Source organism: Plasmodium vivax, chromosome 13 (assembly GCF_000002415.2).
Source record: "Plasmodium vivax chromosome 13, whole genome shotgun sequence".
In the NCBI taxonomy this organism is placed as follows: domain Eukaryota; phylum Apicomplexa; class Aconoidasida; order Haemosporida; family Plasmodiidae; genus Plasmodium; species Plasmodium vivax.
This window is the reverse complement of record NC_009918.1, coordinates 1,039,254-1,053,511: the sequence shown is the minus strand read 5'-3', so window position 1 is coordinate 1,053,511 and position 14,258 is coordinate 1,039,254. Positions and strand designations below refer to the sequence as shown.

The window sequence follows — 14,258 nt, the reverse complement described above, 5'->3', positions numbered from 1 at the left end:
CCCGGAAGGGGGTGAGTGGCAAAGCAAAAGAAAGCAATCGGGTTACCCACCTGATCGGTAGAGCCACGTTACAAAGCAGCAGGGGGGGCAAAGCTACCCTTCCAGCTGGCAAGAAAAAAGGGGAACACACGGGAAGGAGCTTTACGAAATTGCACGAGGGGGGAAGCCTCCGTAAAAATTGCCAAACAGTGGAGAACTCATCTTTGCCAAAAAGTCAAACGTGTGGCGGAACCACTGGGGTGAAAAGCGGCCGCATTGAAAACACAAAAAAAAAAAATAAATAAAATAAAAAACAATAAATAAATAAAAATAAATAAATAAAATGAGGGATAGCCACGTGAAGCACACCATCTTGCTCCAGAACAGGCACGAGTGGCGGAGGGGGTAACCCCAGTCCGCGGCCCCCAATCCACACGTGTGTACACGCGGGCATGCCATACGTGTGGGTTGCCACTCCAACAGGCGTGGTGCTATACACAATCGTTGTGCTGTGGCAGCAAGGCAGCATGGGGGGCGCACACCGGACATACGCCCCTTCAACAAATGGAACGAAGCGAAATGCGGGGAAATTAAATTAAAAGAAATTAAACGAAATGAAATTAAATGAAATTAAATGAAATTAAATGAAATTAAATGAAATTAAATGAAATTAAGCGAAATTAAGCGAAATTAACAACTCGAGCCCGAGTCACTGCGCAGCTTGGATTCTTCGGCCACCTTCTGCCAGCGTTGCACGAGCTTCATCTGAGTGGGTGTGTGGGGAGAAAGGCTGACGCTATGGGGGAAGAAAGGATGAGTGCACACGGGCGGTTATGCGACCCTTCACTTGCCTAATTCGTCGTGGGCGACCAACCAGTGGCACGCCTCTCTAGCGAAGTACCTTTTTCTTGTGGAAGAAATTCGAGTGGACCATTTTCTGCTCACTTCTGTTCCTCCGCCGGGTGCTGCTTCCCCCCGAGTTGGGCGTGTGCGCTGAGGAGAGGCGCGGTTGAGGAGAGGCGCGGTTGAGGAGAGGCGCGGTTGAGGAGAGGCGCGGTTGAGGAGAGGCGCGGTTGAGAAGCGGCGCAGTAAAGAAGCGACTTCGTCTGAGGAGAGACGCAGTTTGGAAGCGACTTGGTTGAGAGCGACGATGTGGGACAGACTCCCCCAACAGGTACACCCCGTAAAAACGCAGCGCCTTGCGATGGCACCTTCCCTTACCTGCACATTTCGCCTCTCCTGATTTTCCATTTCGAGAGATGGCAGCGTTGGAGAGTGCCACCCCTTCCGTGGCGGCTTCCCCTGCGTCTCGCTCCATGGAAGATACCACAGTTGAGTTCGCCTTGGGCAGTTCGTCATGCGGATCGTTTTCGGGACCCTCCTTGGATGTGTTTTCCCGGCACGTCGCAGTGGGGTTCTTCTCCTTCTCTTCTAGTTCGCGCGCCAATTGGTTCTAGCGAAAAAAAAAAAAAAAAAAAAAAAAAATACGAAAAAGTGACAAAAAATACCCAAAAGTGCCAAAACGCACCAAAACGCAACCGCGACAGTGGTGGACCATTTCTGCTGCCTCCCCTGGGGGGAAAAAATCACACGCGCGGAAACACCCCTGGCAGTGCCCATTACCACAGTGTCCGCGTGTATCTGGCTTATCCTTTTGGAAAAATACTCTGCACTTATTTCGTTCCTCCGGAAGTCATCCTGCAGGGGGGAAAAGGGGAAGGACAACAGTTCGGTGGGTCCTCTGTGCAGTTTCTCCTGCGCAGGGGTGTATACCCATGGAGAGAGAGATATGCTCGTCTCATCTCCCCCTTCCAATAATTTCGTTTCGTTTCATTTTGAAGAGTACTATTCGAATGTCCAGCGCCCTCTCCGCGGTCAGTAAGAATTCCTTGCTCTCGATTTTTCCAAAATTCTCGCTAATTAGTAGCAGCAGCTTTTTGGCCTATGCGGGATGGTGAGTAATGAGGTGGAGGGATGTACACACAGAGGGGGGGGTTGGCCCATTCAACTGACATATGGAGAGACGCACATGAAGCAAAAGGTAACCCGCTAAGAATCACACGCCTGCTTTCCTTCTTGTGGCATTCAGGCTACTCCCCCTCTTCTGCCTTACGTCGCCCACAACTGGAGAGGTCTCCTTCAAGCCCAATTCCCAAAAAACGAGGTCCTTCAAAATTTCGTCTGGCTCCTTGGAGGGGAAGAGCTCCCCCTGGGATGGAAGCTCGCCCAGTTGTCCCTTCCCCCTGTCTGAAGTTTCTTCCCTCCGTTGGCTCTCCTTGGCATATTCATCAAGTGTGCAGTTAATAAAATTGACTTCCTCGAGGAATGACTTTATCTTCTGGTGAATTGCGGCGTTGCTGTTTTTTTTTTTTTTTTCGATTAAGTCTTTGCACGTGTTGCACATCAATTCCTCCGCTTCGCTGAAGCTTCTCTTCACCTCTCCTTCGTTCACGAGGTCTTCTATTTCGTTTAAGAAGGTTCGCATTTCTACGACGGGCAGTGCGCATGTGTTTGGGGGGGGAGCGTGTGTGCAGTGGGTTGGAAGGAAAAGCGAAACGGCACGGAAAGGAAAGCGAAAAAAAAGCGAAAAAAAAACTGCAAACACATTCGTAGCCAGGAGGTGCACCCCTTTTGTGGCCAAACTGAACCGTTCGCGCGCAAGTCGCTCTGCACACATTTGAAGGTGGTGATGAGGAGTTGCAGGACTGTTCGTTGCCTACATGTGTGCGACAGACTCATGAGAGGCAACGTTTGTGACGAGTTGCCTTCTGCACAAGGGGGGTGCGCCCGCTGGGCGCTTCACTTTGTTCGCTCTGCTTGGCTTTCTCATTTTGTTACTTTGTTACTCTGTTATTTTGTTTTTTATTTTTTTTTTATTTTTGCTCTATTTTGTGCCCTTTAACCCCCGCTTTGCGATAAACACCCGAACGAGGCGCAATTCGAAGGGGGCCCTCCCTCCTTCAGGATTTACAAGGTCCACGATTTGCACTGCCAACTGTTCGCACTGTCCACTGCTGCCGGTGCGGAGACATGCCGACTTGGCACGCAAACACCAAGGGGAGTCGGCGAGGGGGGAACATGCTAAAGTGGTGCTTCAACATTTTAGGCATACATATCAGTTCGCCCATCAGTTCGCCCATCAGCGCGCCTACATGTGCGCACGTATACACATATGCGCTTGTACACGTGCGCCTGTTTTTAAATTGTAACCTTGTTCTTTCGCATGTTCATTTCGCGCCTTGTCCATGCTTGCACAACTGGTGTGTCTGTTTGTGTGTGTTTTTTTTTTAGCTAGCTTTTTTATTCAACTAGCCAAAATAAAAAAAAAAAAAAAAAAAAAAAAATACATATGTATATGTGTATATATATGTGTGTGCCTGTTCAGAACATTTTGGACTCGCTAATTTTGCCAAGTGTGAACGTTCTCCGACGGGTAGACCATTCGTTGTTCCTTGTTCAATCTATCTGAGAGTTAACATCCCGATCTGGTTGAGCAGGGCATACTGGCGAACGCGGCATGTTCACATCACGCGGTGTTCGCGCTTTTCCCTGTTCAGGCGGGAATGAACAGGCAAGGCGCGCAGCCAAGTGGGGGAGGGGGGGAAATAATAAAATGCGTGATAAGGTGAAGTGGGACAGCGAAAAGCAGCGCCAACAGTAGCGCGAAAAATAATTCGCAAATAAACCGCAAATGAACCGCAGAGTGAACAGCTAAATAATCGCAAACCACAAAACAAAGCGAAAAAAAATCATAAACGCAATAGTAGTCTCCTTCGCCGCACATCATCCACTTGAACGAGAAGTATTGGCAACTTTCGCAAAAAAAAAAAAAACTCCCTGCGTAGAGATACAAATGTACAGCGCGCACGGGTAAATATTTTTTTATCGGCGCCGAGCGACCTAGCCGGGTTTGCAATTCAGTCGAGTCGCTTCGGCCAGCCGCGCAAATGAGCAAAGGGGCAAAAGGCCGAATGGCCGAATGGTCAAGTGGTCAAGTGGTCAAGTGACCAAGTGATCGAGCGCACAAGCCAAATTGGCCGAGGTACCTACGTGCCGGCACGTAAACCTATGCACACCGCACACACACGTGTAAGCACATGCGGTGTAGATACTCACGAGTGTAGCAGCCACGCCGCTTTCGCCACGCCGCCCTCACCACGCCGCCCTCACCACGCCGCCCTCACCACGCCGCTTTCACCACGTGCGCACAGCTCCGCTAAATGAACGTGAATTGGATCAGCCACCTCGAAAATCTGCTCGACAAAAAGAGAAGCCGCGAGAGGAGCGACCACGCGAAAGAGATTAAGACGGAAAGGAAGGTGCACAGGTATAGCAGCCACCAGGGGAGCACCCACCAGGGAAACACCCACCAGGGGAACACCCACCAGGGGAACACCCACCAGGAGTGTAGCCCCCCCCTGAGCAGGCAACATGTGGGGGGAGACCATTTGGGGAGCCCCCCGGAGTGCGACTACCGACAGTTGCACGCATACCGCATAGAGAAAGCCATTTTAGAAAACTACAAAAAGGAACACATAAGGGAGTTATACCCCTGGCAGGCAGAATGTCTAAGTCTGCTGAAGACGGTTAGGTGGGAGGAAGGGGAAAGCTTCCTCTTCGTCGCCCCCACGTCAGGAGGCAAAACCCTCGTGGCTGAGATCTTTGCCTTTGAGCAGATGGACCAGACGGAAAAGACCTTCTTTTTGTTTCCCCTAAATTCGCTAATAAATGAAAAGATGAGTTACCTGAAGAAGCTGTGCAGGGGGACGAGCATCAAGGTGGGGAGCGAGTTGGCGGAGAATGACATCGTCTTGTGCACCTACGAGAGGATGAACAATTATTTGAATAGGAACAAGTTGGAGGGGCAGGGGGGCATGGGGGGCATGGAAGTGGGCATGGAAGTGGGTACAAACGTGGGCATGAACGTGGGCATGAACGTGGGCATGAACGTGGGCATGAACGTGGGTGTGAAGTTGGGGATGGGCGGTTGCCCCCCCCAAGGAAGTAGCGCCAACCCCCAAGGAAGTAGTGCCAACCGAGGGGGCGACCCCCCCCACAACTACCTCATCGTGATCGACGAGTTCCACCTGATAAGCGAAAAGGGAAGAGGGATCTACATAGAGAACATCATTTCCAAAATTATATTCCTCAACAGAAAGCAAAGGCAAGCAAAGATAAAGGTCATCTGCATGAGTGGCACGCTGAACAATTTCCCCGCCTTGAAAAAGTGGATGAATGCAAAAATATACGTGTCCCCTTATAGACGTCCCCAAGAGATAAAGGAGCACTACATCTGCAACTGTGGAGTGTATAGGAAGGAGAAGGAAGGGTGTCCCTTTTCATACCTTTGCAATGTGTATGATTTCTACCGGTCATGGGCGGATAAATCTGGTGAGCAAGGAGCTAAGCGGTTCCTCTACAACGTTGCCAGTGTTAGCAGCTTCAAGAGGTGCAACCTGAGCGACGAAATGAATACGTTCCACCAGAATACCAAAGGTAATATTGCTCACTTTTTGAAGATGAAGAAGAACCCCTCAGTGAACAACAGCCTCGTCCACTCTCTCCTCTGCTTCTCTCTACACAGCCGAGTGAATAATTTAAACACTCTTATCTTCTGCTCGACGAAAAAAAATTGCGAAGTGTATATCAGCTTGATTAACCAGTATTTCAGTGCCTTCCCTGTGGAGGACACCCCGGAGGATGTGCAGCTCAGGAGGGATAAGCTAAACGAGAGCATCCGTCAGCTGGATGGGTATGCACACAGTACCATGAGCAAGTTGGTGGCGAACGGGATCTGCTACTACTATAGCGATATAACAAATTCGGTGAAGCGATTGATCGAGGTGGCTTACAAGGAGAAGACGCTTTTCTTGCTCACCTGCACGTCGACCCTCTCCGTTGGGTTGAACTTGCTCGTAGATAGAGTCTTAATATCATCCCCCTTCATCGCCCAGAACTTTCTAAGCATCACACAGTATCGGCAGATGATTGGCCGCGCGGCGAGGCAGAAGAAGGGGGACTCCTTTCTGCTGGTGGAGAAAAGGCACGAGAAAAAAATGCTGCAGATATTTCAGGAGAGCTGCACGAACATTACGAGCACAATGAACGACGGGGGGTCCCTGGACGAGATGGAAAAGTACCTGATTGAGTTCCTCTGCCTGGTGGACGCGCGGCCCGTGTCCCTGCGCGATGTAGTTGTGATGCTGTCCTTTTCGCTCTGCTTCGCGGAGGTGACGCAGGGGAGCGAAACGCAATCGAGCGAAACGGAGTTGAGCGAGGCGCAGTTTGGCGAGAGGCAGTTGTGCGAAACGAAGTTGGGAGAAACCAAGTTGATGGAGGGGCAGTTGTGCGAAACGAAGTTGATGGAGGGGCATTCCGCTGACCAGTCGGCTAACCAAACCGCTGACCAATCTGCTAACCAACCCGATGACCAATCTGCTAACCAACCCGATGACCAACCCGCTCACCACCCCGCCGCTGCCTCCGCGCCTGGCTGCCCCCTCGAAGTTGACGAGGAAAACTTCACCCCCAGCGAGCGCGCCTTCTACGAAGCGAAGAAGGAGCAAATCCACGCCGTGCTGAATGTGCTGATCCAGCACAAGTGCGTCCAAGTGGAGAGCAACCGACGGAGACTCCGCCTCACCAACTTCTGCAGATCCCTATGTGTAAGCAACTTCACGGCATCCTTCGGATCAGAGCTCCTATTAGAAGTGAAAAAATATGATAGGGTGCACCTGTTCAACCACAGCTTCCACCTTTGCTACCTCTGCTCGGCACACAACCTGAATGTCGCCTCCTTCTCCTACTGCCTCCCCTTTTTAAAAAACCTAATCGGTATGATCTGCTCGGACAGTCACACCAAGCACATCATTTTTCAAGTCTTAGAATTCGATAGCGACGTCATTAACATGCTGGCGTTGAGGAATCAAAACAATTGCTTTTGGAAGAAGAGGAAGAAATATTTTGCAGAGGATCAGATGGAGAGGAAACACAATAAGTTGTATCTCTCCATTTTGCTTTTTCTACACTTGAAGGGAACGACCTGCTCCGCTCTTTGCTCTCTTTTTAAAATAACGGAGGATGTTCTTCAGTCCGTTTTGCAGCACACGTACATGCACGTGCACATTTTGATTTCGTTTTTCGACCAGCTGGACGAGTGGATCCTCTCCAGCTTGCTGAGGAAGTTCCTCCTCAACTTTAGGGCCTGCAGGCTCGCCTCGGAGGAGGGGGGGCGCGCCAGGGCGCCCCGGGGGCGCAGGGCCCTCCGCGGGGGGCACACTCGGGAGCGTTCAGCTAATGAGCGGCCCGGTTGAGCGGTCCAGCTAACAAGCGGCCTGGTTGAGCGGGTCAAGCTAACAAGCGGCCTGGTTGAGCGGTCCAGCTGAGCGACATGCTTAGGGCCCTGCGACGCCACCCCAAGTGCGGATGGCCCCTTCGGGGCATTTTTTAATTTTTTTTTTTTTCCTTTTTTTTTGCGTACACCCCGAATGGTGTCTCGTCCGCTTTCATTTGGCACTTTTCTAATTTTTTTTTTTTTTTTTTTTTGTTCCCCTGAGTGGTCCTCCCTAGTTGGCGCGCACATCCGAGGTCGAGTCGACCGACGTGCGTGTGTGCATTAGCTGCTAGTGGTATTCCCCTTTTTGCTGATGCCCAACTTATCCGCAAGCCTAATTTTTAAAATTCGCCTCGATGAGGGGTATGAAGTGCGCTCCGTTTTTGTGCGGCGGGGGGAAATGCTCCCTTTGCAGGACCGCCCTGTGGGGAGATAAATGAAGAGCACAGCGCGGCCGTACATCTGCTTTTTTTATTTCTTTTTTTTTTTTGCTCACTTTTGCGCCCGTCTGAACAGGCACATACGTGTCTACCACTTTCACATAATCGCCACCATCGCCGCACACGAAAAGGGAAAATGTTCCCGGGAGGGGATTCCCAGCTGTTCAATTTTGGAGGCCCGGAGAGGAACGAAGGGGGAGACCCGGGGGAGGAGCTACAAAATGAAACCCACAGGAGGCTAATAAACTTCCCCACGTCGCTGAATGCGAATTTCGCGCGCCCCGTGCTGGACTTCCAGAAGATTGAGCCCTCCTACTTTTTAACCAACGACTTGAGCAGGCGCCCCGCGGGGGGGGAAGCGGCATGGGAGAAGGAGGAGGAGGGGGGTAAGACGTGAGCAGCGTAACGCGGTAGACGCGCTGCGTAACGAGGCAGACGCGCTGCTTAACAAGGTAGACGCGCCGCCACACTTATGGGACGCTCCCCCCAACTGAGCCGCCTCACCCCCCACTTGCAGGCCCGCGCGAGGAAATCACCTTCGAGAAGGAAGTGGACGAAGAAAGAGAGCACAAAAAAAGGATCACCCTCTTCGACCTCTCAGAGGAACAGAAGGAAAAAGTTAAACACTTTAAAATAAAAAAAGTTTTACAAAATGAAGTTTATTTGAAAAAAAATAAAATTTTAAAATACCTGGTGCACATGTTTGTGTGCGATCTGCTCAGGGAGAAGCCGGACGACATCTACGAGTTCGCCGCCTGCTACTTCACGCACCCCCAGTTGCGCCAGAGCGTCGCGCGCCGGCTGCGCGGAATGATTGGCGGGCCGTGAGGTCTGCTCGTCGAGGCGTCCGCGCGTTGAAGTTTGGGGAGCACCCATGTGAAGCGCTGCTCCCGCTAAACTTAGTTACACAATCTAAGAGGCACCCGCAAAAAAACGAACATCAAACAGATTGACCCTGGGGAATTGGACGACTCGCCGGATCGCCGCAAAACCGCCAAACCGAATACCCACTAGGTATGCTTCCCCCCACACACCACCTCTGTCCCTTCTGACCGGTCAACCCAACTTTCTCAAATGGGACCCCCCTTCCCCTAATTTGTGGTGACTCTCTTGCGGGATGGGAAAAAAAAAAAAAATAAATTGGCCCATCGAGGGGAGCTAACAAGTCTCTGTTCTGGGGAGGAAACAACAATGACAGAAAAAAAATGTAAAATAAATAAATAAAAAAAAAAAAAAAATCCCCTTGTGGGTCCTTTTCCCCCACCCCATGTATGGCCACACCAAACTGTACATATAACGCGCGGACATTTGGGGATGCACCATCAGGGGGGAAGAAGCTTAGGAAGGAAAAAGGAAGAGAGGCACAAAGGGGAGCTCAACGAAAGGGTACACTACACCTGAGCGTGCTGCCCCGCTTGGGGTCTTCCCATCAAGTATCCTTCTTCGTCGTCTTATCTTACACCTCGTCCGCTGTCCACTCCCCCCTGCGTGGTGAAAGTGGTGAAATCGTTAATCGGCCAAGCTACTTGCAGATGTCCTCGTCCGCGCCGCAATTTAAAATGCATTCCAAGTAGGTGTCGATTCTCTTTTCATTCTCGTCACTGTAGTTTACGCCTCCGTCGAAGCGGTTTAGGTCTTCCCCTCGTTTGCAGTGCACGCCGTTTGGGTCTGCCCCGTCTGCTGGTTCGTCCGCCGCTTTGCCTGCCGATTCGCCTAACCTCTCACAGGCGCGCCCCACGGCAGTACCGCTTCCGATTTGCCCTTCGACCAGATGTGTATCACGCAACGAGTTGTGCTGATCGATGGTGCATCTCGGGGGAGTAACCACCTGGGGGGGGTCCTTCACTTGAGTGTTCCTTTTCGAATGGCTCACCAGTTTGTGCACCTCCCGTGCAGCACTCTCCTTCCTCTCCGCCGCAACCAGCGTCGGTGCTGTCGTCCCAGATTCGCCCTTATGTGCGTCTCTACAGTAGACCGTAAAGAATCCATTTGGGGGCTTCACAGAATTCTCACATTTCGAATGAGGGTGCTTTGATGCTCCTTCTAGGGGGGGTGGAGCGGCGAGGTCTAACAGGGATGACGCGGCATGGTTTGTCTGGGGTGACGCTGCCTGGTCTAACTGAGCCGCCCCCCCAAAGTGCACCTCCTCCGCGCTGTGCATCCTACTCCCAAACGGAGACAACTCATTCGCGTGGCTTCCACTCACGCTGGTGCTGCTCCCCAGGAAGGGGTGCGGGGGGGTCACTCTATTGCTGGGGGGTGCAGATAGGAGGGAGGAGAACTCTCCCATTGAGCAGTCCCCCATGGAGCAATCCCCTACGAAGCAGTCCCCCCCGAAGGGGTCTCCCACCTGTCCGGTAACGCTATAATCCATATGCTCACTGACGGAGAGGAACTTTGACCTGTTGGAAACTCCATCCATTGGGGTAGCTCCGAGGTGGTTTTCTTTTTCCCCTTCGTCTTTCCCTTTGTGCGGCTCGTCTGGCAGCTCGTCCGGCGGCTCTTCTCGCGGCTGTCGGCCCGAATGAAGGCAGCCCCCACGCTGCGCCTGTTTAGGGGCCCCTTCCTCATAGGAGACGCCGGGGAAAGCTCCTCCCCCATTGGGGCGGCTCCCCCCTTGCGCCCCCACCCTGCAGTTTCCGAAGCTACCGAAGCGACCGAAGCTGCCGAAGCTTTGACTCAGCCCATATGTGCGAAGCACATTGGTATTATTTATTTGGCTGTAATTATACATGATGTTTCCCGTGTCTATAAGGACCAGGTCGTTTCCACTCGAAATTATGATATTCCTTTTTATGTTTCCCCTTTTGGAGGTTCCTCCATCGGCTGTCTTCTCCTTCAGGGTGACCCTGTAGTTCGTCTGAATGGCCTCCTCCCTTCCACCGCGTCTGTCGCGCACACTATGCATATCTGTGTGACGGGTCAACTCCCCCCGCAGGCTCTTCAGCCTGAGCTGGCACTCCGTTAGGCGCTCCTCCAAATTGTCGCCTCTAGCCATGTGATCGCCGCTTCCCACGTTATCCCCCATGGCGCAGTTTCTCCTGGGGCTCACCCGGCCGCACCCGCAGCTGCTCCTGTTCGGGTGCGGGTTTGCTCGCGTCAACCTATCAGCAGCGCGGTCAACACGGCAAATATCACTTAAGCCGCTAACTGGGCTAACACCGCTAATAGCGCCACTCCGCCGACCCACCTGGGCCAGCCTCGCCTCGTAGCTAAAGGAGTTCCCAACTCTCTTCCGCTCGTCCATGTACAGGGCAACGTAATTCATGCTCTCGTAGGGGGGCTGGTTCTCCGGCAGGCCTCCTCCACAGGCTAGTCCCTCCACCTGAGTGCTCTTCAAAGTGGGGGTCCATCCAACGGCACACCTCATGCAGTCACTACACAGGTGGACTTCTTTGCTAAGGAAGTTCTGCACCCTGTGGGGAAACTCTCCCGGCGCGTGGACGCCTGTCTCCCCCAGAAGCAGACGACCATCACAGAGAGTCACCCCAGCGGCACCACCGCTAACATGCACACTGCTCCTCCGAAGGGTGTCAATTCCCAACAAGCCATTTTCAATCTCTCCTCCAAAGGAACCCCTCGGAAGGTACTCCAAAAGGAGATGCTGCTTGTAAAAATCTCTTTTTTGTGCATCTAGGACGTTGCTCATCAGTAGGTTCTGCTGGGTAATGCTGCGTCTCATTTGGTGAAAGCCGTCGTTGGGGTTGTCTCCATTTTGGTGATCCTCCGGCTGTTCCACGTTGCGCGGGTTCTGCATCAAGCTGAACCCGTTTTGCATCTCACCGAACGGGTTCTTCATCAAGCTGACCTGGTTCTTCATCATACCGAACCCGTTTTGCATCATACCGAACCCGTTTTGCATCTCACCGAACCCGTTTTGCATCTCACCGAACCCGTTCCGCGTTACACCGAACCCATAATCGCATCTACCACGCCTATCCTCAAAATGGCTAACCACATAATTCACGTCGCGTCTTTCATTTGAGACGAACGGCTCCGGTAGAGTCCTCTCCCGGAAGTACCTCCCCTCGTTCTTTAACAAAAGCTCGCAGTTCCTCATCCGCTTGTAAGACCGCATGCTGGCGCTCCGTTCGCCGTTTTCGCTCCGCCCCAGAGTTGGAAGGAGAGCAGGTGGGCCGTGATGAAGCACATTGGATGGGGCGCACGGCTGCACCCCAGATGAACCGCGCAAACCGCAATGAGCGACGTACCTCCCGGTGTACTCCCCAGTGCAGGGGGCTCTTCCCGTGGCGGATCCTCCATTCTGATGGTGACTCCTCTGTCTCTCTAGGTACGCTTCACATATAAAGTAATCCAGGGGGGCTCCGCTTCTCCGACGGATGCTATGCGCCCTGAGCTTTGAACCCACGCGAGAGCCACTGCGTAGAGGCATTCCGGCACCCTCCCCGAAGGCACCACCGGTTAGCAACCTCCCACCAGTTAGCGGCCGCCCACCAGTTAGAGACCTCCCCTCAATCAGCGCCCTCCCACCGGTTATCGGGCTGAAGTGCTCACCGAGCCCCCTCCCACCAATCAGCTGACTGCAGTGCTCGCCCAACACACCCACGCACTTGCCCACATAGCGGCCATTTTTAAAATGACTTTTTTTTCTTAGCAAATGTAAGGGCAAATTCTTTGGCTGCAGCTCCCCTTCCCCATGTGCATGCCTACAGTTGATGCCACTGGAGCAGAACCCATCCCTCTTCCAGTGTTTGCAAATGGTAGTTTTATAAACCCCATAGGTATATTTCAGCTCCTGCTCTCCGTGTGCAAAGTTACACACTACATTAGCACAGACACCCTTCAACCAATATTTGCAGAGGGACGTTTTTTTCAATTCGTTTTTGGGGTTGTTAGAACAATGGGGGGCATCTTTTGTGGCTTCTACCTTTCTGGTTGTTCTCCTGATGCTCCTGTGCAGGAAGTGCCTCCTGTGCCCGCACGGGTCGTCTTCACTGTGGGTGGGTTGGCGGCACTCAAGGCGGCACTGATGGCGGCACTGATGGCTGCTCCCCTGGTGGCGGTCCACGTGGCCATCCGAGTTGTCGCTCAGCACGTCCTTCAACACGTCCTTCAGCACATCGTTAAGCGCCCCGTTGAGCGCCCCGTTGAGCGCCCCGTTAGGCGCCCCGTTCATCGCCTCGCTCAGCCCCTCGTTCTCATTCACACGGGGGTCTCCAAAGGAACCATCCACAGTGTCACAACTCACGTAGGCACTCACGCAGGCACTCAGGCCTCCTCCCCCGTCTCCGTCCGCATCTCCACCCGCGTCCATCAGATTATCTGCACCGTCGTAATCACCTCCAATACCACCATGCTCACTCTTAGCACCTTCCCTTCGTTCGTCCTCATCACCCGGGTCCCTCCTCCCACTGGGGGTCGAATTGGTTCTTTCTCCTTCCATTTGTCTCATCTGGAGGGGGGGAGGCCTCTATCGAGTGGGCTACACCCTGCAGTGACGTCGGGGAAGGCGGTCCAACCAAGAGAGCACCTTTAGGAGAAAAAATGCGGCCAAAGGGGGAGCAGCGAGACTAGATGAAGGGGGAGCGACTTGACCACCTAAACGCACATTCACAAAGCTACTCTCCCACTAGGTGCGCAACACATCTTCTAGTGAATTACAAATGGGTTCGCTTTAACGCGCAGCTTCATACAGGGTGACGTCTAGACAGGGGCGTAGAACCCGTCGGACTGACAACAATGTGGGTGAAAGATGGGCACTAGAGCCACCACTAATTGAGTAGTCTCCAGCTGGGACAGCAGTGCCGACGTGCTAAACAATCATCAGTTAGAGGAGTGCTCAATCGATTGGGCCATTCCCCTCGTGCACACCTATCGTTTGTAGAGTGTGCCACGGGTGAGGAAAAAAAAAAAAAAAAAAAATGACGAGATAGATGGTAGCGGATGGAACTCCGCCTACGTAATAAAAGAAAAAGAATTTAACAAATCGAGGAAAATAATTTTTCGTGCAGAATGTGCTTGCGGAAGATCAGGAGGGGGAAAAAATAAATAAAAAATTAAAAAAATTAAAAAAAATTAAAAAAAATAATAAAAAATGGCAGGCTGCACTTTTCGACGTTGTATGCTGCTCAGGTGAGGGGTCACCTCCACACATGCGCGTAACGACATTTGCACAATCGCCACACATCCATGGGGAGGCCAGTCAGTGACGCGGTGTGCACGACGGGAGAGCATCAGGCACAAAGACACATAGGCGGGTCGCCAACTTTGGCAGGCGTAGGTACGCCAGCTGCCATTCCCTGGTCATGCAGAAGTGCACACAACGCTAAACAGAGAAGGTGGCACGTGCAACTGAGACGTTTGGAAAAAATAAAAACGCTCGGCGCAGGCCACCTACAACAGCAAGCGCGGCGGTATGTAGAGGCGCGCCTTACGGCTGGGCTACTTCCAATCGATTTACAACTGTGAGGATGGTGAAGCAACTGACATGGAAGGGTCGCTCACAAACGCAGGTGCACATGTGCCTACACATTACACTTCAAATT

General features: G+C 52.4%; 4 protein-coding genes across 4 annotated transcripts; 2 read left to right on the top strand and 2 right to left on the bottom strand.

The window, feature by feature from the left end:
- Window positions 1-669: 669 nt before the first annotated feature.
- Window positions 670-2,464, bottom strand: PVX_085260 (hypothetical protein, conserved; the record flags this gene model as incomplete). Its single annotated transcript, XM_001616668.1, has 6 exons — window positions 670-744; window positions 881-972; window positions 1,201-1,432; window positions 1,603-1,677; window positions 1,826-1,921; window positions 2,093-2,464. 6 exons carry the CDS (start codon window positions 2,462-2,464, stop codon window positions 670-672), a joined length of 942 nt encoding a protein of 313 aa, XP_001616718.1.
- Window positions 2,465-4,199: 1,735 nt separating this feature from the next.
- On the top strand, window positions 4,200-7,292 carry PVX_085255 (DNA-directed DNA polymerase, putative; the record flags this gene model as incomplete). The annotated part of the gene is made up of 1 exon (XM_001616667.1): window positions 4,200-7,292. The coding sequence occupies one exon, from the start codon at window positions 4,200-4,202 to the stop codon at window positions 7,290-7,292; it is 3,093 nt and encodes a 1,030-aa protein (XP_001616717.1).
- A 596-nt stretch (window positions 7,293-7,888) lies between these two features.
- Window positions 7,889-8,580, top strand: PVX_085250 (hypothetical protein, conserved; the record flags this gene model as incomplete). Its single annotated transcript, XM_001616666.1, has 2 exons — window positions 7,889-8,138; window positions 8,270-8,580. 2 exons carry the CDS (start codon window positions 7,889-7,891, stop codon window positions 8,578-8,580), a joined length of 561 nt encoding a protein of 186 aa, XP_001616716.1.
- A 694-nt stretch (window positions 8,581-9,274) lies between these two features.
- On the bottom strand, window positions 9,275-13,156 carry PVX_085245 (hypothetical protein, conserved; the record flags this gene model as incomplete). Its single annotated transcript, XM_001616665.1, has 1 exon — window positions 9,275-13,156. The coding sequence occupies one exon, from the start codon at window positions 13,154-13,156 to the stop codon at window positions 9,275-9,277; it is 3,882 nt and encodes a 1,293-aa protein (XP_001616715.1).
- Window positions 13,157-14,258: the final 1,102 nt, after the last annotated feature.